This window comes from Sus scrofa, chromosome 14 (genome assembly GCF_000003025.6).
Source record: "Sus scrofa isolate TJ Tabasco breed Duroc chromosome 14, Sscrofa11.1, whole genome shotgun sequence".
In the NCBI taxonomy this organism is placed as follows: Eukaryota; Metazoa; Chordata; class Mammalia; order Artiodactyla; family Suidae; genus Sus; species Sus scrofa.
This window is the reverse complement of record NC_010456.5, coordinates 90,792,464-90,815,210: the sequence shown is the minus strand read 5'-3', so window position 1 is coordinate 90,815,210 and position 22,747 is coordinate 90,792,464. Positions and strand designations below refer to the sequence as shown.

General features: G+C 38.7%; 1 protein-coding gene across 15 annotated transcripts in view; it reads right to left on the bottom strand.

Moving 5' to 3' along the window:
* MARCH8 (membrane associated ring-CH-type finger 8) overlaps positions 1–22,747 on the bottom strand; it is a 129,286-nt gene that overhangs the window by 39,625 nt on the left and 66,914 nt on the right. Inside the window, exon 1 of one of the 15 annotated variants that reach the window (XM_013983464.2) lies at positions 4,711–8,456. The exons of the other annotated variants lie outside the window; for them this stretch is intronic. Within the exon in view, the coding sequence (XP_013838918.2) occupies positions 4,711–4,722 (12 nt within the window). The 5' untranslated portion in view covers positions 4,723–8,456. Of the gene's footprint in view, positions 1–4,710; positions 8,457–22,747 lie in introns of those variants that run through there. 15 annotated transcript variants of the gene reach the window in all.

Sequence of the window (22,747 nt, the reverse complement as noted above, 5' to 3'; positions counted from 1 at the left end):
CTCATTCATGATAATAAAGGAAAAGCTTTTAGTCTTTCACCATTGAGTATAATGTTAACCATGGGCTTTTCATATATAGCTTTTATTGGGCTGAGGCAGTTTCCCTCTCTTCCTAGTTTGCAATGATTTTCACCATTCTTCCTCATCACAGGGCTAAAATGTTTAAGCCACTGCAATAAAAAAATATAATAAAGGAAATAAAGAGCATCAAAATGAAAGAAACAAAACTATCTCTATTTGTAAATGACATGATTACCTATGTAGAAGATCTCAAGGAATCAACAAAAATTCCTAGAACAAATGAGTTAAGCAAAGCACAGGAAAAAAGATAAACACAGAAAAAATTAAATGTATAGCTTCAATTCTAAAGTTTTAGCCACGGATCAAGAGTAAACATAGAACTGCAAAATTCATCAGTTTATATCAAAGAGCTATTCTCTTTCCTGTGGGTGTGAGTTCTTAATTGATTTGAGCTTGGAACAGACACCCAAACAGAAAATACTAACAAACCAGATGATCTGGAGTCTCACCCATTAACCCATTTATAGAAAACACAAAGATTAGAAAGATGGTGAGACTATAAAACCAAATTTCTAATGGAGAACAATTTATCAGAGGTAAACAAATCTAGACAAATTTAGTAGGGAGCCAAAGTTCTCTCCCTTCCAAGCAGACCACAAGTTTCCCATCCAGGATATCTCAATAGAATAGAACCATGGTTTGAATAGGATAGCTCTAGGAGATGGCTCTCACTAGCCTAAAACACTTAGTGTTATCCTGCCTTCAACCACTCACTGCAGCAAAGTAGGGGCAGAACAGTGCTAGGAAACGGAAGTTTCCTGGCTTAGATAGTGGCTAAACCAGATGTCTGGCATTAGTTACCAGCCTATGCCACTGATTAGAAACAAACAAATGGTTAGCAACTTAACTGTAACAGAATTTTGCACCAGGACTGGAGAGTTGCATGTAACATATCCTAATGTGTGGACTGAACAAATGGATTTAAGCAGTGACAGATAGGCAATCTCTTGTCACTGTGATTGTTTTAGACCAGTCAGCATCCACTCCTAGAACTGAGAGTGGGAAATTTTAGATTTCTGTTATTTTTTTTTTTAATGCTACCTTGGTCACTACTAATATTTGAATTCAGCATCTTCTAGGCCAGTGTTTTCAATTGAGGATTCACATCACTTACTAAGAAGTTTCATTAATATACAGAAAGTTTAGGACCTATTCCAGGCTCACTGAATCTCTTTACTTGACAGTCCTGATATATGCATATTGTATTCGTGGTAATTAATGTCTTAGGATTATTTTATCTCAAGATTTTTTTTCTCTGTAAAGTTCATGCTCATTCATTTTTACAAATCATATATAATGTTCACTGCATTCCTTGAATATAGAATTTATTATGTTCATATTTTGAACATATTTATTATGTTCATATTTTGGGGGGATTGACTTAATCACTTTGTTCTGCCCATCGCAGAAACAACCAATGTTCCTGCCAGTTACATTTTTCGTGGAATAAACTCTCTCATTAAATATTTCATTTTAAAAATTATCACTATTAGAGTAAAGTACAGTCATTTTAAGCCTTTTGTCATCTATAGAGAATTTGTTTGTTTATTTTAGTCTGATGTTTCCCTGACAGCTCTTGCAATCAGCTAGAGGCTAGAGGGTTCAGTCAGAGGCCCAGGGAAAAGGACAATGCCAGGTTCTCTTGGGTACAAGCTTCTGATAGCATCATTAAATGAACTCTGAGACCATACCAGTGGACTAAATCATGATTTCTAGAACTCTTGTCAAGATCCACTGGAGTAAGAATTAAACAGGTTTAAATGAATTGATGAGGGAATACTGTTAGTTTTGTTTCGAACATTCTTGATATTGTTTGAATGTTCTAGTTTCTCAATATATAAGGAAGCCCTTTCTCTTTCCTTCAACTCACAATAATTTAGTAGACTCTGCTTCATAAACCTAAAGGAAACCCCTGTCAATGACATCATATTCTCACTGCCTGAGCCCTCCAGAGTGCAGAAACTCATATTGCATATTCTTATTTTCATAGCAATAAAGTCATTTGTATAGGTACAATAAGAATCTGTCCTGTTTCTCACTAGGACATAAATGGAAATACTGATTTTGCAACCAAGCTCACATTTGAGGATGGTGCTCATTCAATCAGATATGACCAGGCACATTTAAGGAACTTAGGTTGACTTTTCAGGGCCAAATGTGCAAAGCCTTCACGGGAAAACTGGCTTGCAAGGTTCCCAGCCTTAAGACAAGTGAGGAAAGCCATTTTCTTGGGGAAAATTAGGAATTCTTATAGATACTACAGGTGAAGTCTGATAGCAAGTTCTTGGATTGGCTTCCTAACCTTAGGACCACAAATAATGAAGCTTTAAAAAACCCAATCTGATATTCCTTATAAAAACTTCCAGCAAAGCAAACTTAAGAAGGTCCATAATCCAATAGCACTGATGGCCTCATAAGAAGGGAAAGAGAGAGATCTCTCTGTCTCCACACACATAATATTTTATTATGGCAACCCAAGCAAACTAATCAAGTCAGTAAAAAGGATTTAGAAAAATTATGCAACAATCTACATCTATCTCAAAAATAAAAGCAAAACCCAAGTAGTTTTAAGGACTAACAAAAATAGCACAAAATGTCATCTTATAGGAAGTTCAAATCTGAAATAAAATTTAGGGCACAGTTAATCATTATAATTTTAACTTGGAAAAAAATTACATTACAAAAGGGTGAAAAACCTACAAATTATAAAACTGTATTTCAAACAAATGGGCTAAGGCAATTTATTTAAAGTAATGCAAAATGCATTAATAGCTGTCTTCAGTCAAATAATACAAACCAAATTTATAATAGCGTGATTAGCTGCTTCATTTTTTGTTACAACTTTAATGTGGCAATAACAAAGTAACAAGCAACCAGAAAATCTGTTTAAGACTGTAACAGTTAACCATTTGTTCTTGGGTCATTCATCTATGTTCTGGACTTCAGTTCTGTCCTTTATCAAGGGGCTTGTGTGGGAGCAGGGAGGAGAGAGAAGTTAACAGAGATGACCCCTTTGGTTCCACTGAGCTCTCAAATGCGGTATTATCTATGGGGAATATGTTGCCCTGCTTAGTTCCACTCAGCACCACACATACTGCAGTCTTAAACTCACCTTAGAAGTTATGAATACATGCCTTTATAATTTCAAAAAGCCTTCTGACATAGATGGATAAATTAAATGCTTCTTAAAATGTTACATGTAACATGGCATGATTAAAATAATAATATTCTTAGTAATATATTGATTTCAAATACATTTTCCATTAAGTATTTTTCATATTCATTTTTTGAATATGAAGTAACATTATGCTAAAAAATTAAAGGTCTTTGTATACATTGTTGATTTTTTAAAAAACAATTATACAAAGAGTAAAATGAACAAACTTTAATTCTGACACTTTAAGACTCTTAAAATATCCCCCAAATACATAAATTCTCAAAGTTTGCTGAAAAAATCTTAATCAATACAATTCAGAACACACTTGTTATAAAAGTTATTATAGAAATTGTATTACCGTAAATACTTCCCGTTACTTTTGTAGTAGGACTATTCAATTTCTTTAGTATAGAACCTACTCATTCAGGGAACACATGTATTGACCACCTACTGTGTTCCAGGTACTGTTCTAGGCCCTTGGGAATGATGAGGGAACAAAACATAGATCCCCTTTTCTCCTGGAGCTTAAGAAAATGGTGCAGAAGAGTATTGGTCTTCTTTGGTTGTCTCAGAGTGTATGTGTTCAAGGCATGTTTGTTTCCTTAAGAGTTTCAAAACTATAAATCATACTTCATGATGGAATACATATATCCAATTTAGCCCAGATCCCCTGAGGCTGATTCTTTTCATCTTTACTGTTTTTGTCCCTCCATCTCAAGAGCATCTCTAGCCTCGGCAAAGTTAACAGAATGCATCCATACAAAATCTGACAGACATGCAAATGGCAACATTAGAATGTCCCTGCCAAATGAAATTAGAACTTACATGTCTGGCTTATTGGAGGGGGGGGAGTGGGAGAGGGAGGGGGAGAGAGACGGTGCATGCACATGCACACACAGAGTAAATAATACCAACAAACAGAACAAAGACCCTTTGTTACTGTTCCATCTTTTATGCATTTTCCATCTTATGAGAAGCTAAAAGATCTTCCCATAAAGAATGCTCCAGCAGAAGGAACCAAGGTGCCTTCTGAAAACAACACTTCCTCTAGAAAACGCTATGGAGCCTGCAGCTATGCTTATTCAAATTATAAGCCAAGCTGTCTTTCTCATGATTTTCCAAAGCCATAGTTCCATGATTTTAAATTATATGGTCAATATCATGTCAGTTGAAAAGACATTTTTTACACTAAGAGTAAGAGACATCGTGAAAAAAGAATAGGCTTATAATTTATATTCTTAAATGCTTATTTGGCATAAGAATACTTTTTACAATTTTAAGGGACAGTTTTGTGAGAAGCAAAGGACATCCCTGAAAACAGAATTAAACTGCTAAGCTTCTCTGGTTGGGAGCCCCACGAGTGAGGCATCCTTGAGCAACTCTAGTTCTATGTAGCTTTGTTCCATAAGAGCTAGGGGCATCTCTAAGATCAATGAGAAATCCGGCTACTGCTAACAGGGCACTTTTCCTACCTGAAGCTTCATTTTCCGGCAAGAAGCATCAGGGAGTCCTCAGTGCAGCTGTCCCCCAGCAGCATGCTCCTGGGTTCTGCCTGCAAAGCAGAGCAGCTGCTGCCTTCCAGCACCCAGCAGAAGCACACCGTCGCTGGACTTGCAAGGGCTTGCTGGAACTCTCTGAATGCCACTCCCATGATCAAACTGGACTAACTACTTCCTCCAGCTGATTTCCTAGGAACTAGGTAGTGAATGAATAATTCATGACAAGTCCATTCCAGCAACCAGTTTCTGCTCTATGGTTCACTCCCCACAGCAATTTGCAATGTAAAGATTCTAAACCATACTTGCTGGCATGCCAGGAATGAAAGTTCAGTTTTCTAGTCAACTAAAGTAAATGTTAGTGGATCTGTTTGCTCTTCTTTCATGCTAACCTATCACCTGGACTTGAGAGACTTTTTTTTTTTTTTAAGTAGAAAATGTCAATGATTAACCACAGATGTCTGAGAGAACAAAATAATTCTTTTTTTCTCCGTAGAACCTGTCCTACAATGTAGGTTCTGGCTGTAAGAAAAGCAGCTTGCCCTGAGATCGCAAGTCAGTATTTACATTTAGCAAAAGACCAGTTCTTGCAAAGCACAGAAAATCATGACATGGTGGGGGAGGGAGGCTTTCAGTTATCACTGCCAGGAAACAAATTGCTTCAAAGGGGAATTTTCCTGGTCTCTCAGGCTATAAATAAATCTTTCATCTCATTGGTATTCTTCTGTGAAGAACATGAACAGTCATTTTCACCATTTGTCAATGCTTACACATTTCCAAATGAGTGCTGTCTAAAGTATTAAATCCTCTGCCACCAAAAACCTAATTCCAAGAGGAACTTGAACAAAAAACGGAAGGCCCATTCTTCTACCTCAGCTCTGCCTCCAGGAAGTCCAATACCACACCTACCATTTTCACCTGTTTCAATCTTTGCTTCTTTTTCTTCTTCACTCACGGAATATCTCAAGATAGTGCTCTGTCAGTAAGTTAATTTTTCAGCCATGACCATTCTGTTCCTAGCTGCTTCTAATCTGTTTGTTCTGCAAATTCGTTCTCTCTGAGTCTCCTTGGCCCCGTTTTCTTCCTTTTCCACCTCATTCTGTTATTTTATTATCATCGCCATTTCTAAGCCTATGTTCTATGAAACTTGGGTTTTTAATAGCTCAGGCAGGAATTCTCTTCTTTTTTGAAGGGAAATTATTATTTCTTGCAGAACAGACTGCATCTTTCTTCAGTGAGCACTGTGCCTTTCTCTCCACCTTGCTGTGTGTGCAGAGGCCTGTGTCTTCTCATTGGCTCAGGATGTTCTTCCCAGGATGTTCTATGTAGCATCTCTGTAGGTGCTACTGTGTAATCTAGGGGAACCCTTCCCCTCCCAGCTACATCCCAGCAGCTTTGCGCAGGTGTGCTATGAGGAGAGAGATTCGTGGAGAGTGTTAAAGGAAAAAGGGATCCAGCTCACCTGGGGCTAAGGCTTTAAGCAGCCTTACTGCTCTCTTCTCCAAGGGATATAGTCTCTCCTTCCCTGACATTCTGCAACTCCCTCCATCCTTGTGAGATTTCATTTCCATCACAGAGAGTCAGCCCAAGTTGTTCCTTGGGAATCATTCCCTTTCCTGCAAATTCACTACCCACCCCCACTCAGCCATGAGTGAGAGATAAGGGAGTTCTCAGTCACCTGGGGCTCACCATGTGCCCCTTCATCCACTCCCTGTTCTCCAGAAACCTGCTTTTGTCAGGTGTTCTGCTGACTCCCAGTTAACTGATGAAGATAATCAGCTCCGGGGTTTACCGTCATTCTGCCTTTCTTCTCTACGTCTTTCCCAGCCTGGACATACCAAAAGAATGATCTCCCGTTATCTTTTCTTTGTCACATGAGAGAAACATTCAGGGACAGCCAGCACTGCAGTACCCACCCACTCTCCTGCCACACACCTTAGGGATTTTACAGAATTTTGCTCACTGTTCTCTTCTCTCCTAGAGCCTCTGCACAGTGAGGGGTTAGAATGCCTCTGAAGCCAAAACTCTGAATTTTTGGAAACTTTCATTTCTCTCACTGACCATCAGCTGTGTTCTTTGAATTTGCTGTTGGTATATTTTGGGTAGTTTTAATCCATTTGCTGTTCATATCATTAAGTCTAAAAGGAAGGATATTTTGAAATTTGGCTTTACTCTGTCATTTTAAAGCAGAGGTCACACCACTCAGAAAAAAAAGCAAGACACCTGATATGACCCACGTAAAAAATAAGTGTAACACAAAATACTGATGGCATAATAGACATCAAAAGAGTAGCATTATAACCAAAAGACTAGAGTGGATATTATAGGTTGCCTTCCCCTCTTCCTCCTCAATGGAGCCCCAGTTCCCTTCAGTATCTCCCTCTCCCCAGCTACCATGCATTTCAGGATGCTGACCTCACCCTTTGTTCCTAGAATGGGCTGACCAGCAAGAGCCCAATTCTGGCTCGGAGGTGAGATCTGCTGAAGGCCCTGGGAAATACCCTCTTACCCTTAGAGCAACAAGCTTCTCTTCCTCTCTTCCTCCCAGCACAAGGTCATGTACAATTGTGAATGCTGACAACTACCTATAACATCAGCAGAACTCTGCCTTGAGATGAAGTAAACCCCATGAATGGTAAAGCAGAGAGAAAAAACCCAGGTCTTTGAGTATGCCTCTGTTATGCTAGATCAACCACCCCTGAAGCCCATCCTCCCTTTTACAAACATCTCCTATTAGAGAAGCTAGTAAAGCTTTTCATTATTTAATCAGTTTGGGCTGGTTGTTCTATTACTTGCAGCTGAAGACATCCTAACAGATGACATTTAGACTATTTACAATATCAAATCCTCTTGTGTTACAAAATATATTTTAAAAATTAACACAAAATTTCAAACTGATCATTAAGAATCAAGTGTGGCCGAACACACTCAAGAAAAAAAAATCAATCATGCTCCGAATTAAGAGAGACATAAAGATAAATCATCAAGTCCAACCACTCCAGGGCCACTGAATCCTTGTGAAACACTGCAGCTCCAGCTGCTTCTCCTCAACACTCCCTGTAACAAGAGAGCCATCCAGCTACCTCCTTCAGCAGCCAATTCTGTTTTTTTCTCCTGAAAAAATGTATCCTGATTGCTGTGAGGCTCATCATTTGGCCTGAGGCATCTACGAGAGTATTGGAGTTTAAGAGCAATTAAAAGGAGGTCAAACCTTTTAGCACAACAGTGGTAGTAGCAACAGAATGATGGCATGAACAAGGCACACCATGGACACCAATTTTTCCTAGAGTATCAGTTAGCTGGCAGCAGAATTGTGAATCAATTAGCATCTAACCAGGTTATTAAAACTCCTTTTTATGGACCACACACATGTACAATTCTATCCTGTGTTTTAGAGCTCCTTCCACTCCCCACTCTGGGAATGATAACATGTATACAGCCATCCCTCGGTATTCATGGTGGAGGGTTGGATCCAGGACCTAACAGATACCAAAATCCAGACGCTCAAGTTCCTTATATAAAACATAACCAACACACATCCTCCCATATATCTTAAAATCTCTGGAATTTTTCTATTTTGGCCACATCCATGGCATGCAGAAGTTCCTGAGCCAGGGAATGAACCCACACCACAGCAGTGTCAACACCAGATCTTTAATCCACTGAACAACCAGGGAAATCCTGGAATCTTTTTCCCAAATATTTTCCTTTAAAAAAAAAAAAAAAAAAAACTTTTATTGGCGTATAGTTGATTTACAACGTTGCATTAATTTCAGGTGTATAGCAAAGCTAATCAGTTATACATATACATATGTCCGTTCTTTTTTCCCATATAGGATTTTACAGAACACTGAGTAGACCTCCCTGTGCTATATAGCAGGTGCTTGTTAGTTTTTCTATTTTATATACAGAAGTGTGCATGTGTTAATCCCACTCTCCCAATTTTCCCTTCCCCCTACGGTTTCCCCTTTGGTAATCCTAAATTTGATTTCAAAATCTGTGAGTTTGTTTCTGTTATATAAATTCTTTTGTATCATTTTTATTAATTCCACATAGAAGTGATATCATACATTTGTCTTTCTCTAACTTACTTCACTTAGTATGACAATCTCTAGGTCCATCTATGTTGCTGCAAATGACATTATTTCATTCTTTTTTATTTTTTAGGGCCACACCCACGGCATATGGAGGTTCTCAGGCTAGGGGTCCAAGCAGGGCTGTCACCATTGGCCTACACCACAATCACAGAAAAGCAGGATCCGAGCAGCATCTGCAAACTACACCACAGCTCAAGGCAAGGCCAGATCCTTAACCCACTGAGTGAGGCCAGGGATCGAACCTGCATCCTCATGGATGCTAGTCAGGTTCCTTTCCACGGAGCCATGATGGGAACTCCTACTTCATTCTTTTTACTCCACTGCACATATGTACCACATATTCTTTATCCAATCCTCTGTCAGTGGACATAGATTGCTTCCATGTCTTCGCTATTGTGAATAGTGCTGCAATGAACACTGGAGTGCGTGTATCTTTTTGAATTATAGTCTTGTCCAAATATATGCCCAGGAGTGGGATTGCTGGGTCATATTTTCCTGAAAATTTTAAAGTCAAAGTTGGTTGAATCCACAGATGTGGAACCCATGGATACAGAAGACTGACCGTGTGTTATAAAAAGACTGTATATTATAAAAGGAGTTATAGAAGGGCCTATAACTGTTGGAAGAAACTAAAATTTTACAAGGGATGATTTTGGAACATAGTCATTCACATTTTCCTGTATTTACCATGTGCTCCTAAATAGACTAAAGCTTGGGTGAGCACATCTTAAATATATAACACAGGCGACGGTTTCAACATTAACTCCATGACAAACCATCACAGAAGCATAGGGGATTGTTGGGTAATACATTAATTCTACATGATAAACTAATTCTAGAACTACCATATGACCCAGCAATCCCACTCTTGGGCATATATCCGGACAAAACTTTCCTTGAAAAAGACGCATGCACCCCCACATCCATTGCAGCACTATTCACAATAGCCAAGACATGGAATCAACCCAAATGTCCATCGACAGATGATTGGATTAGGAAGATGTGGTATATATACACAATGGAATAATACTCGGCCATAAAAAAGAATAAAATAATGCCATTTGCAGCAACATGGATGGAACCAGAGATTCCCATACTGAGTGAAGTCAGTCAGAAAGAGAAAGACAAATACCATATGATATCACTTATATCTGGAATCTAATATATAGCACAAGTGAAACTTTCCACAGAAAAGAGAGTCATGGATTTAGAGAACAGACTTGTGGTTGCCAAGGGGGAGGGAGTGGGATGGATTGGGAGCTTGGGGTTCATAGATACAAACTATTGCTTTTGGAATGGATTAGCAATGAGATCCTGCTGCATAGCACTGAGAACTATGTCTAGTCACTTATGATGGAGCATGATAATGGGAGAAAAATGAATGTATACATGTATGTGTAACTTGGTCACCATGTTGTACAGTAGAAAAAATAATAATGTATTGGGGAAATAATAAATAAAAAATTTTTAAAAACCCTAATTCTCCAATTTTAAGATCATCATCAACTTAGTCATCATTCTGTTTTTATATATTTTAAACCATAACTTAAATTTTTTGAGTTACCATTTTTTTGTTTTATTGAATCTCATTGTTTGTTCTTATTGTCTCTCAACCACTGTCACCTATTCTTTGAATCACATCCTCTTTTCAAATACCTCTGTGCTCTGAGTTTAAACTTCTCCATAACAGAACCATTCCTGAAGGCCTTAAAACCTAGAAGTGTATAGGTAAAGGTATTTCTCCAAAGAGTAGCCTCCTTGGCAATTAATACAACAGGTGATGGACTCAAATATACTCCAAGTGTCTCATAAAGAATTCTGATTATTTTTGGGTGTCTGAGTTGAAAGACCTGATTGTGGAGGGCCAAGCTTTCATAAGAATTATGATTCAGGGCAAGCCAGTGTTTGTCAAGCACGTCCTTCCAACTTTCATAAAAACGCTGCATCAAAGTTGGAACTGCCCCAGGGTACTTTTGATGCTATGATCACAGGGCCACATGAAATGTAGAAAAGAGAGCCCCAAGTGAGACAGAATCCAGAGTCTGCACCTGATTACACTGGTACTCTCCCCACTACTGGCATTCCAAACAAGACCTTGAAACTCTTGAGATACCTGCAATGACATATCCCTGAAGCAGCAGGAATTATAAAAGGAACGTATCAATAACCTGCCTGCCTGCAGTCAATACCCATTCACGGGTGGGTGGATGAATTCTCTGCCATTGCTTTGAAGACCCTTGACCTGATAAACTCTTGCTCCCATAATCTTGAAACCTGCTCCCTCAAATGTTGCCCAATACTCTGGACAAGATACTCAGTTTGCTCTGACCTTTACTATAAGCTTATCTTGGCATTTCAGGAGGACTGGACTTCCTCAGCTACTGACAGGTTGCCCAAGGGAGCACCCTGTGGGAACCTAGCCACATCATCTCTATATTGCCAGTTCTGGCCTGGCCTGCTGATCCCAGCTCAGCCATAAACCATGCTCTCAGACACTGGCAGTTTTCCACCTAGAGCCCTCTTCTTTAAATGCTACATTCCAGAGGATTTTTGAAGTTATCAGTGTCATATCATTGCTCTAGACCACAATGCTTCTAATAAAGCATGCAGCACACACTAATTAAAACGACTTAGCTTTAAAAACCACTGTACTTGTCAGAGACCTGGGGACCATGCCAATTTTATAACAGAAGCACTGAGAATCCCATAGCTATGGAAATGCTAATAGATATGTTGGCAGAAGTTTGCACAAGAAAATCTTTACCAGATTTTTTTCTAACTGCCATCTTATACTTTAATGAGCTGCTCTTAAAAAGAAAATATAAAATATTTGAATAAGAATTACAAATACCATTCACAAAAGACTGAGTATGTCTTCATTCAAATAATCCTAACACCATCCTATATGCTCCAAGAGATTTCTGTTGATGAAGAAAATATCATCCGTCTCAGTAAGGAACTCATACTCTATTATAGGATATAAACAAGTAACAACTAACAGGTAATAACTACGTGGCAGAATTTTTTAAATGCTACATCAGAGGTAGAGATGCTATCTTCTCTTTCTCTCTTTTACATATCCACCTACTACCACTCATCCATACAGAAAGAGAACAGAGAGGAAGAATGGAGCCCCAAATGACCATATACATTAGAGAGACAGTTTACAAATAGCTTTTATGGACCTACCTAAATATAGGAAAAACATAGTTTTATAATAATAGCATTCTTAAACATTTAAGCAATCTTTGAATACTTAACACAGTAAACTATATATTTATTCTAAATTATAGCAGATTAAGTTCCCTCAATACTGGGGGAAAAAAAAATCAATGCTGAAGCGGTGTTGGCCAAGATAAAAAGTATGAATAAAGGTATATATAGTTTGGGCAAAGCAAAGTCAGACTAAAGATTCAGAACAGGACAAGAGTCTAAATTAGGTGTCAAGCAGGATTCAGGCCTGGGCCAGTCACCAGGTTACCAGAGGAACTCAGTCATGTGCTTTTGTTATGATCTAAAAACTGACATGAATTCCATTCCACCATATGAGAGAGGATGTGGAGCAGATACCAGGCCGAGATTACTAAAAACCTACTATAATTACTATGCTGCTAAAAATAAATCGGCCTGGCAGCAAGAATATAATTTCATTTTTTATTAATAAGAGGTAGAAAATATAAAATATTTTCTGAGGATTAATTGCAACTGGAAAATATTTTATGATATGATTCAATAAAAAGAGGCATTAACTACTTTGTTGAATGACACACATTTTAGGTCACAGATGCAGCTCGGATCCCGCATTGCTGTGGCTGTGGCATAGGCTGGCAGCTGCAGCTCTGATTCTACCCCTAGCCTGGGAACTTCCACATGTTGCAGGTGCAGCCCTAAAAAGCAAAAAGAAAAAGCTCTTCATTAGAGAACGGCATCATTTCAGAGGTGGAAGAGGTAAAGTCACTTTCATCTACCTATGCTTATAGTGTATCTGAATTCAGAACATGCAATCATAGGCCAACATACCCTAATCCGAAAGCCTCAGAAATACAGTTTGTACAAGACAGGAAAACATAAACCAACTAGGCAGGCATACAGTCATCTGGTTATTTATTAAAAGCTTTCCCCAAACCAGTAATTCTAATTGTCCCTTCATTTGATGGCCTGAGATTTTTATCTCTGAGGAAATGCTGCAAAGTAAAATTAAGGGACATGTCTTTGTTCTTCAGGGTAGGAGAAGAGGTACTGGGAGAGGAGATGTGGGTGGAAAACTGGCAGGTGCAGTTTTAGGCTCAAGAGTACGTGGAAAAGGAGGACCTGAAAGCAGATCCCTTTAAGCCCACCCACACTTGTATGCCCTTTGGAAAGTCTGCACACGCCTCCCAGCCCTGAGTAACCAGTTTGAGGACTATATTCTTTAATACATCAGAGAAGAAAGGTCAACAAGAGACTGAGCAAGCCACACATCTGAGAACACCTAAGGCACTGATATGTGACACAGGACTTGTGAAAACCTAAACAAAGGAAGTAGATTTCCTAAAATACAACACAAAGAAAACCTAGTCTAGTCAAACTTTCATTTTGAATATTCTGCTAATGTGATGGGTGAAAAAAACACCATTGATCAGAAATAACCACATTTTTAAAACAATTTGTTATTTCAACAACAACCAATGTTTGCATAATCCTGATATCATTAAAAATTTGGAATCAGATTTTGAAGTATTTGAACACCTATAAAGCATCTCACTAGAAAATTCACCCACTGGCCTTTGAATTGTTTATTATTGTTCACTGTTTTCTTTTTTTTTTTTTCTTTTTTTTTTCTTTTGGTCTTTTTCTAGGGCCGCTTCCCACAGCATATGGAGGTTCCTGGGTTAGGGGTCTAATTGGAGCTGTAGCCGCTGGCCTATGCCAGAGCTACAGCAACTCAGGATCCGAGCCACGTCTGCGACCTACACCACAGCTCAGGGCAACGCCGGATCGTTAACCCACTGAGCAAGGGCAGGGATAGAACCCGCAACCTCATGGTTCCTAGTCAGATTCGTTAACCACTGTGCCACAACGGGAACTCCTGTTGTTTTTTTACTACAACCCTGGCTTTATCTCACATTTCACAGCAGAAGTCTTTTATTGCCCAAAACTTTTTATTTGAAAATTTAAAAGTCCACAGAATAGTTGAAAAAATAATACTCTATATCCTTCAATAAGATGCATCAACTGTCAAAAAAAATTGCCATGTTTGCTTTCTTACTCTCTCCCTCCTCCTTCCTCCTCCCCCTCCCACACACAAACTTTTTCTTTTCCTTGTTATTTTCTGGTTGAACCATTTGAAAGTAAGTTGCAGACATTATGCACATTACCCCTAAGTACTTCTGTATGTATGTTAAGAACAAGAACAAACTATTGCATTTGGAGTGGATAAGCAATGAGATCCTGCTGTATACCACAGGGAACTATATCTAGTCACTTATGATGAACATGATGGAGGATAATGTGAGAAAAAGAATGTACGTATATGTGTGACTGGGTTCCTCTGCTGTACAGTAGAAATTGACAGAACACTGTAAACTAACAATAATGGAAAAATAAAAATCATTTTTAAAAAAGAACAAGAACATTCTCTTAATATAACCACAGTGCCGTTTTCACATCTAAGAAATTAGCCATAACTCTATAATTATCATCTAATATATAGACAATATTTAGATTTCCCAGTTGTCTCAAAAAACAAACAGTTTATATAAGCTGCTTATTTTTTCCTAGCAGGTTCCATCAAGGTTTACACATTGTATTTGGTCCTAATGCCTCTTCAGTCTCTTTAAAGCTAAATTTGACCCTCTACAACTTTTCTGGTTTTCACAATAAATGCTTTTTTTAAGTAAGAGGTTCACAGATCAAATTTTCCTCAAAAAACTCTCTATTACCTTGAACTTTTGATGGAATAATTTTTTGAAAGGCAGTTTCAAAGTCTACCTGATAAAAGCTTCTGGTCTCTATGCCTGTGAGTTAGATTTGGGGTGACAACTGCTATCAGTGGGAGGTGTGGGAGGGCCACTAAGGCCCAGAAAGGAGGATGGTGACACTCAGTGAGTGGGCGCAAGAACCATTTCTGGCAAGCAGAGGCTCATCCAAGTCCAGAAAATCCTAGGTCATATAGCTAGTCTGAAGAGAAGACCTTTGCTCTCAGGGAACAGACACTGATGAATCTTAGGATACAGTATGAATAACTTGAGTATGTCTTTCACAGTTTGGGTGGTGATTCCACTATAAGTGCTAATTACACAGCTAATAATACACAAGCATTATTAACCTTAATTCAAAAACCAAAGCCCAGAGTGAGGCTAAAGATATTATAAAGACTTTCTTGTAACTGTAACCACTACTAGTTATTCACACATAACCAGAATACTGTGAATTCAAAAGCAATCCCTTGATGTTTAAAGGCAGGCTTCTGACATGTGGTAAACTGAGTTCATTAGCAAACACAAAAAATGCACAAATATAGCATAAGGACAACCGAATGAAAGGAAGCGATATTTTATCACCTATGCAAAACCGGCACGGAAGAAAGATATAAAGTATTCCAAAACACAGCAAGCACCCAAAGGACCTATCAGCACGGGGTGTCTGTGAGATAAGGGGTGTCTGTGAGACGGTGACAACATGGTGACTCCTCTTCCTCAGTGTCCTGTCACATACCCCTATTTCTCCTCAGGCTATTCATTCCAACTGAAAACTTCATCTATTCCTAAGGCATCCTTTATTGTGACCAACTCTGAAATTTCTTTCTATCTCTAGCTTAGATAGATTTTTCTCTGGAGATCCAGACACAACTGAATTCTGCATACTTCCAGCTGGACCCCCACAAATACTTCACATTCGCACATCTGCCACCAAACTCACGATCTTTCCTCTAACCTGCCACCTCTCATCTGTCAAAGTGAATGATGTCAGCCTTTCCTTTAGGCCAGGCTTCACCTACTGAACCTCTACAATCCTTCAGCCACCAGCACTGTCATCGTTTCCACCTCCTGCCCAGCTCCTTGCGATGCACTCACTTCTCTCATGCCCAACACTACCTCCCTGGTTTACGCACATCATCATCCAGACTGTTCAAAAACCTTCTAAGTGGGCTCTCCAACTCCCCTCTGCATGGTCACCTTACTAAAACAAGAGCCTCTACTGTGTAACTCCTGGCTCCTCCGTGCCCTCAGCACCAATGTGGCAGCTACTGCCCTCGCCTGCACACTTCAAGTTCCAGCATAGTGAGCTTTTTTCAGTACTTCCAACATATCATGTGTTCTCTTCCCCAGGAATTTTTGCCTTGGACCTTTCCCTCTGCCCTGAACGCTCTTCTCTGTCTTCATCTAACTCTCTCCTTACAGACTCATCTTTTGACATCTCTTCTTCCAGAAAACCTTCCCTGTTACCAAGAGACTGGATCAGGATTCTTCTCTGGACTATGGCACTTACCACATTGAACTGTGTAACTGTGTATTTTTCCCTGCCAGGAGCGCCCAGAGCAGGAAGAGAGGGGCTGAGGCAAGGAGACTGATATGTGGACAGCTGCAACAGTAGAAATGGCGAGGTCCTGGACTCCAGTTGTGGCCTAGGGACTTACAGAAGCACACAGCTTGGGGGAAATTTAGGCAGCAAATGTTACACCACCTTTATGCTTGATGCCTAACATGGAACCCACCATGTAATGGGTGCTTAATAAATATTTGCTCAAAGAGTGAATAAATTAACATAGACAAGATATAGACATAGGAAGCAAACAGAATGACACCTGAATCTGCCTCAGTATGGACCTAAGTGCTGCAGCAATGCAGACTGGGCGTGGTTCATTAAGAGGGACATTTGGCTTGAAAAGATAGTGGCTGGCTAAGCAGCTTGCAAAGAACAAGTAAGTGAGTATGGGTGTGGAGGCTGGGTCTGAACACCAATTCCACCATGGGCCAACCAGGGAACCTTGGGAAACTCATCCAATTTTTCTGTGCCTCCCCTATAAAAGGAGGATGACAACGAGAGTACTTATACCTCACAGTGCTCACATGAGGATCAAAAACAATTAATATTTGTAAAGTCCTTAGAAGAACAGTGCCTTGCACAGAATAAACATGATATAAGTATATGCTATATTAAATAAATAAAACAAACCCTTAGTGGTAGCTTCATCTATTTAGATACTATAATAATGGTTACATGTGTGAGTTACCTTATGGCATAGCAGGTTAAGGATCTGGCATTGCCACTGCAGTGGCTTGGATAGCTGCTGTGGTGTGGGTTCGATCCCTGGCCTGGGAACTTATACATGCCATGGGTGTGGTCAAAAAATAAAATAAAATATTTTTTTTTTTGGTCTTTTTGCCATTTCTTAGGCTGCTCCCGCGGCATATGGAGGTTCCCAGGCTAGGGGTCGAATCGGAGCTGTAGCTGCCAGCCTATGCCAGAGCCACAGCAACGCAGGATCTGAGCCGCATCTGCACCACAGCTCAGGGCAACGCCGGATCGTTAACCCACTGAGCAAGGGCAGGGATAGAACCCGCAACCTCATGGTTCCTAGTCAGATTCGTTAACCACTGCGCCATGACAGGAACTCCTAAAATAAATTTTTAAATGGCTCCATGTGAAGTGAATAATTAGTTAATGGACAATTGCATACCTCCACTTATTAGAGGGTGATATATCAGTTGTACTTACTAAAAACTGTGAAGAATTTTCCTATCTAGAGTTTCAGGTAATATTTAAAAGCAAGTTGTTTTTATACATAAATAATGCAATTTGCAGTATACTGGGGGAAATAAAAGAAACCTGAATTGTATGTTCATAGAGATAAAAGAAAAATGAAAAACAATGCAAAGACAGGAAACTATGAAAAAATGTATGAAATAAAAACATGTCAACAATAAAATCTTAATGGTGAGTCTAGACCCAGTCAAGGAGAGAGTTAGTGAATAGAAAGAGAATACTGAAGAAATCCCCCAGAGTGCTCTGCACAGAGATAAACAGGAAGTATGGCAGAAGACACAATGAGCTTTAGTCCCAGAAAGGGAATGAAAAAAATCAGAAAGAGGCAAGATTTGAGGAAATGATGGACGGAAAATTTTCAAAAGTGAAGAAAAGCCTGGGTCCTCAAATTTAAAAATTAAAAAGGCACACCTAAATCCCAGGAAGAAATCAGATAATCAGATAAACAAAAACAAAAGCATTAGTCACATCATGTATCAAAAAAGTTCCTGCTGCGATACATCGGGGAGGCCACCATCAGAGGATTCACTGCATCCTGTAACATGGCTCTTTTCTACCTCCCTGCTGGGTCTACAGGATTCTTGCAGGCAGGATTCTTTCCAGTATATAATATACTGTTAATTCCTGCCTGATGTACAAGAAATGAAAGAATAAATATGTGGAGTATATTTATATTCATGTGAAACCATTTTTAAAGAAGAAACAAAATAACATGGAAAACATATCACACAAATTAAAGTATCCATGGACAAAGCATATCTTTTTGGACCTATTTCTTCATTTGTATAAAATAAAGGAGTCATCTCAATGACATCAAGTATAAAAGTTCACTAACAACTACTTATAAATGTTATGGCTATAGTATTATTTTTTGAAAACTCTACATTAAAAAACAAATTTGGCCAACATCAATTCATGATAAAAACTCTTACCAAAGTGGGTATAGAGGGAACATACCTTAACATAATAAAAGCCATTTATGACAAACCCACAGCAAATATAATACTCAATGGAGAAAAGCTGAAAGCCTTCCCACTAAAATCTGGAGTAAGACAGGATACCCACTATCACCACTTTTATTCAACATAGTATTGGAAGTCCTAGCCACAGCAATCAGACAAAAGAAATAAAAGGTATCCAAATTGATAGAAAAGAAGTAAAATTGTCACTGTATGCAGATGACATGATACTATATACAGAAAATCCTAAGGTCTCAACCCAAAAACTATTCAAACTGATCAACAAATTCAGCAGAGTAGCAGGATATAAGATTAACATTCAGAAATCGGTTGCATTTCTGGATACTAACAATGAAACATTAGAAAGGAATCCAAAAATATAATACCTTTTAAAATCGCACCCCAAAAAATCAAATACCTGGGAATAAATCTGACCAAGGAGGTGAAAGAATTATATGCTGAGAACTATAAAACATTAATCAAGGAAATTAAAGAGGATTCAAAGAAATAGAAAGATATTCCATGCTATTGGGTGGGAAAAATTAATATTGTAAAAATGGCCATACTACTCAAAGCAATCTACACATTCAATGCAATTCCTACCAAACTACCCATGACATTTTTAACAGAATGACAACAAACAATCCAAAAATGTATATGGAACAATCCTGAGGAACAAAAACCAAGCAGGAGGCATAACTCTCCCAGACTTCAGGCAATATTACAAAGCCACAGTAATCAAAACAGTGTGGTACTGGTACCGAAACAAACATACAGACCAATGGAACAGAATAGAGAACCCAGAAATAAACCCAGACACCTACGGTCAATTAATCTTCAACAAAGGAGGCAAGAACAGTCTTTTCAGCAAGTGGTTCTGGGAAAACTGGACAAGCCACTTGTAAATCAATGAAAGTGGAACACACCCTCACACCATGCACAAAAATAAACTCAAAATGGCTGAAAGACTTAAATATAAGACAAGACACCATCAAACTCCTAGAAGAGAACACAGGGAAAACATTCTCTTATATCAACCTTACAAATGTTTTCTAAGGTCAATCTCACAAGGCAACAGAAATAAAAGCAAAAATAAACCAATGGGACCTAACCAAACTGACAAGCTTCTGCACAGCAAAGGAAACCATTTTAAAAAACCCGAAAAAGACGACTTACAGAATGGGAGAAAATAGTTTCAAATGATGCAACCTACAAGGGCTTAATCTCTAAAATATACAAACAACTTATACAACTCAACAGAAAAAAAGCCAACAATGTGATAACTCAATTGAAAAATGGGCAAATGACCTGAATAGACATTTCTCCAAAGAAGATATACATATGGCCAACAAGCACATGAAAAAATGTTCAACATCACTGATTATTAGATAATGCAAATCTAAACTACAATGAGGTACCACCTCACACCAGTCAGAATGGCCATCATTAATAAGTCCACAAATAACAAATGCTAGAGAGGGTGTGGAGAAAAGGGAACCCTCCCACACTGTAGGTAGGAATGTAAATTGGTACAACCACTATGGAAAACAGTATGGAGGTACCTTAGAAAACTATATATAGAACTACTATATGACCCCGCAATCCCACTCTTGGGCATATATCCAAACAAAACTTTCCTTGAAAAAGACACATGCACCCACATGTTCATTGCAGCACTATACACAATAGCCAGGACATGGAAACAACCTAAATACCCATCGACAGATGACTGGATTAAGATGTGGTAATATATACACAATGAAATACTACTCAGCCATAAAAAAGAACAAAATTATGCCATTTGCAGCAACATGGATGGAAGTAGAGACTCTCATACTAAATGAAGTAAGTCAGAAAGAGAAAGACAAATACCATACGATATCACATATATCTGGAATCTAATACACGCCACAAATAAACCTTTCCACAGAAAAGAAAATCATGGACATGGAAAACAGACTTGATGCCAAGGGGGTTGGGGAGGGAGTGGGATGGACTGGGAATCTCGGGTTAATAGATGTAAAATATTGCCTTTGGAATGGATAAGCAATGAGATCCTGGTGTATAGCACTGGAAAGTATCTCTAGTCACTTATGATGAAGCATGACAATGTGAAAAAAAAGAATGTATATATGTATGTGTGACTGGGTCACCATGCTGTACAGTAGAATATTGACAGAACACTGTAAACCAGGTATAATGGAAAAAAATCACTATAAAAAAAAACAAATTTGGGTAGTTTTCTTATTTTCTACTGGGTTACAGACCAAAAATCTAAAAATTATCTGCCTCTCGGTCATTTAATTCACAGGAAAACTAAGAAAATAGTGACAATCAACAAACCATAATCATTGAACCCTGCAATGGTACCAAGACAAACATATCTGTGTACTACTTTCACTTTATTGACACATAACACACAGAAGCCAACTGCTGGCACTTCCCTCGCATATACCCAAACTAGACTCTTGGTTTTACCTACATGACACGGACTCTTACCAAACTCTCAGCAGACCAGCATCAGAGAGGTCAGCTAGAGTCATTCTGCACATCCTTCTATTTCCATATCCTATTAAATAAGAAGAATTACCAGTACAGGACTCATGTGAGAACTGGCTGGGAAAGGTAAGCTGCTAATACACAAAATAGCCAAAACCAATACTATTGGCTTTTGATGAAGAATATTTATTTATTTATTTATTTAGTCTTTTTGCCATTTCTTGGGCCGCTCCCGCGGCATATGGAGGTTCCCAGGCTAGGGGTCTAATCGGAGCTGTACCCGCCAGCCTACACCACAGCCACAGCAACTCGGGATCCGACAATGCGGGATCCAGGCCGCATCTGCGACCTACACCACAGCTCAGGGCAACGTTGGCTCGTTAACCCACTGAGCAAGGGCAGGGATCGAACCCGCAACCTCATGGTTCCTAGTCAGATTCATTAACCACTGCGCCACGACGGGAACTCCTTGATGAAGAATATTTAAAACGGCACTTGTTTTATCTGCATTTAAGCTTCAAAATCTCTGTGTGCACAAGAAAATGTACTGTTCAAACTGATCAACCTTTATTTATATCTGACAATACCACACTCTTTTCTATCACTTAAAAAACACTTAATCTTATTTCTTCACCCTCAAAGAAAACAAGCCCAACAAAGAAAACAAGCCCAGGTAGAAAACAACCATTAGAAAAGAATTACTCATATTTGGTTCTTAAACTGCAAGCATGCTGCAACCTTCTGTTTGTACGTGAGCAAACCAGAGTAATTTCCAGCACATTACAGTGACAGACTTGATTACCAAACAGGAAAACATGCTTGGAAGCAGTTTCAAAAAAACACCACTCCAGGGACCAAAGAAAGGTAAACAGATGACAAAAGAAACCCTGGTTTCTAGGTATGAGAATATGAATCTCTTGGGGCTCTCACAAGGAAAGCAGGCAGATGATTTAAGAAGCCATACAAATGATCTCACAGAGGGTAACGCCCAACCAAAGGCAGTAATTTGGGACTGGTGCATTTTAAAGATGCATATTCATCTCTTCATCTAAACATATTTCTAGGAAGAAACTAGGCATGGTCTAAAAGAAAACAACCAGGATGTTGAGAGACTCAGCTCTGTAATACATGAAACAAGGGATACGGTGCAGAGTCAAATATGTTGCAGTTATGCTGATGGTTCCTAGAAGAAAAAGAGTAGGGCTGTCAATAAGAGAAAGGTACAGACAGTTTTTATACTGGATCTCAAATTCCTGGTAACTTAATAAAGGATAGACTGCCTTTGGAAGGAGTAAGCCAGCACCATGAGAGATGCCCTAACAGCTTCTTAAACCCCTTGCCTTAAATTAAAATTATGTTGTTGCTTACAGGAGACACAGAACTCTGTTAATAAACAGTGTAAAATGGACATTGTTCTGAGATGGAAAGTAATTTGTAAATACTATCAAATGAAATGTGTATTTCTAAACACTGATTTGATGGCCAAATACAAAATTACCTTTTAGGCTATTAAAAATGCATGCTAATAATCCTACATAAGTGCACAGAAGGACATTTTCAAATAGGCTTAGGGATAAGCAAAGATATCAAGTAATGGGGTAAGGGGACAGAAGAATATGAAAGAACACGACTTTTTTTAAATGGTGAAATTATTTGTATGAAAAAGAAAAGAGAACTTGAAAAAAAATGAAGAAAAATCTCAAGATAATC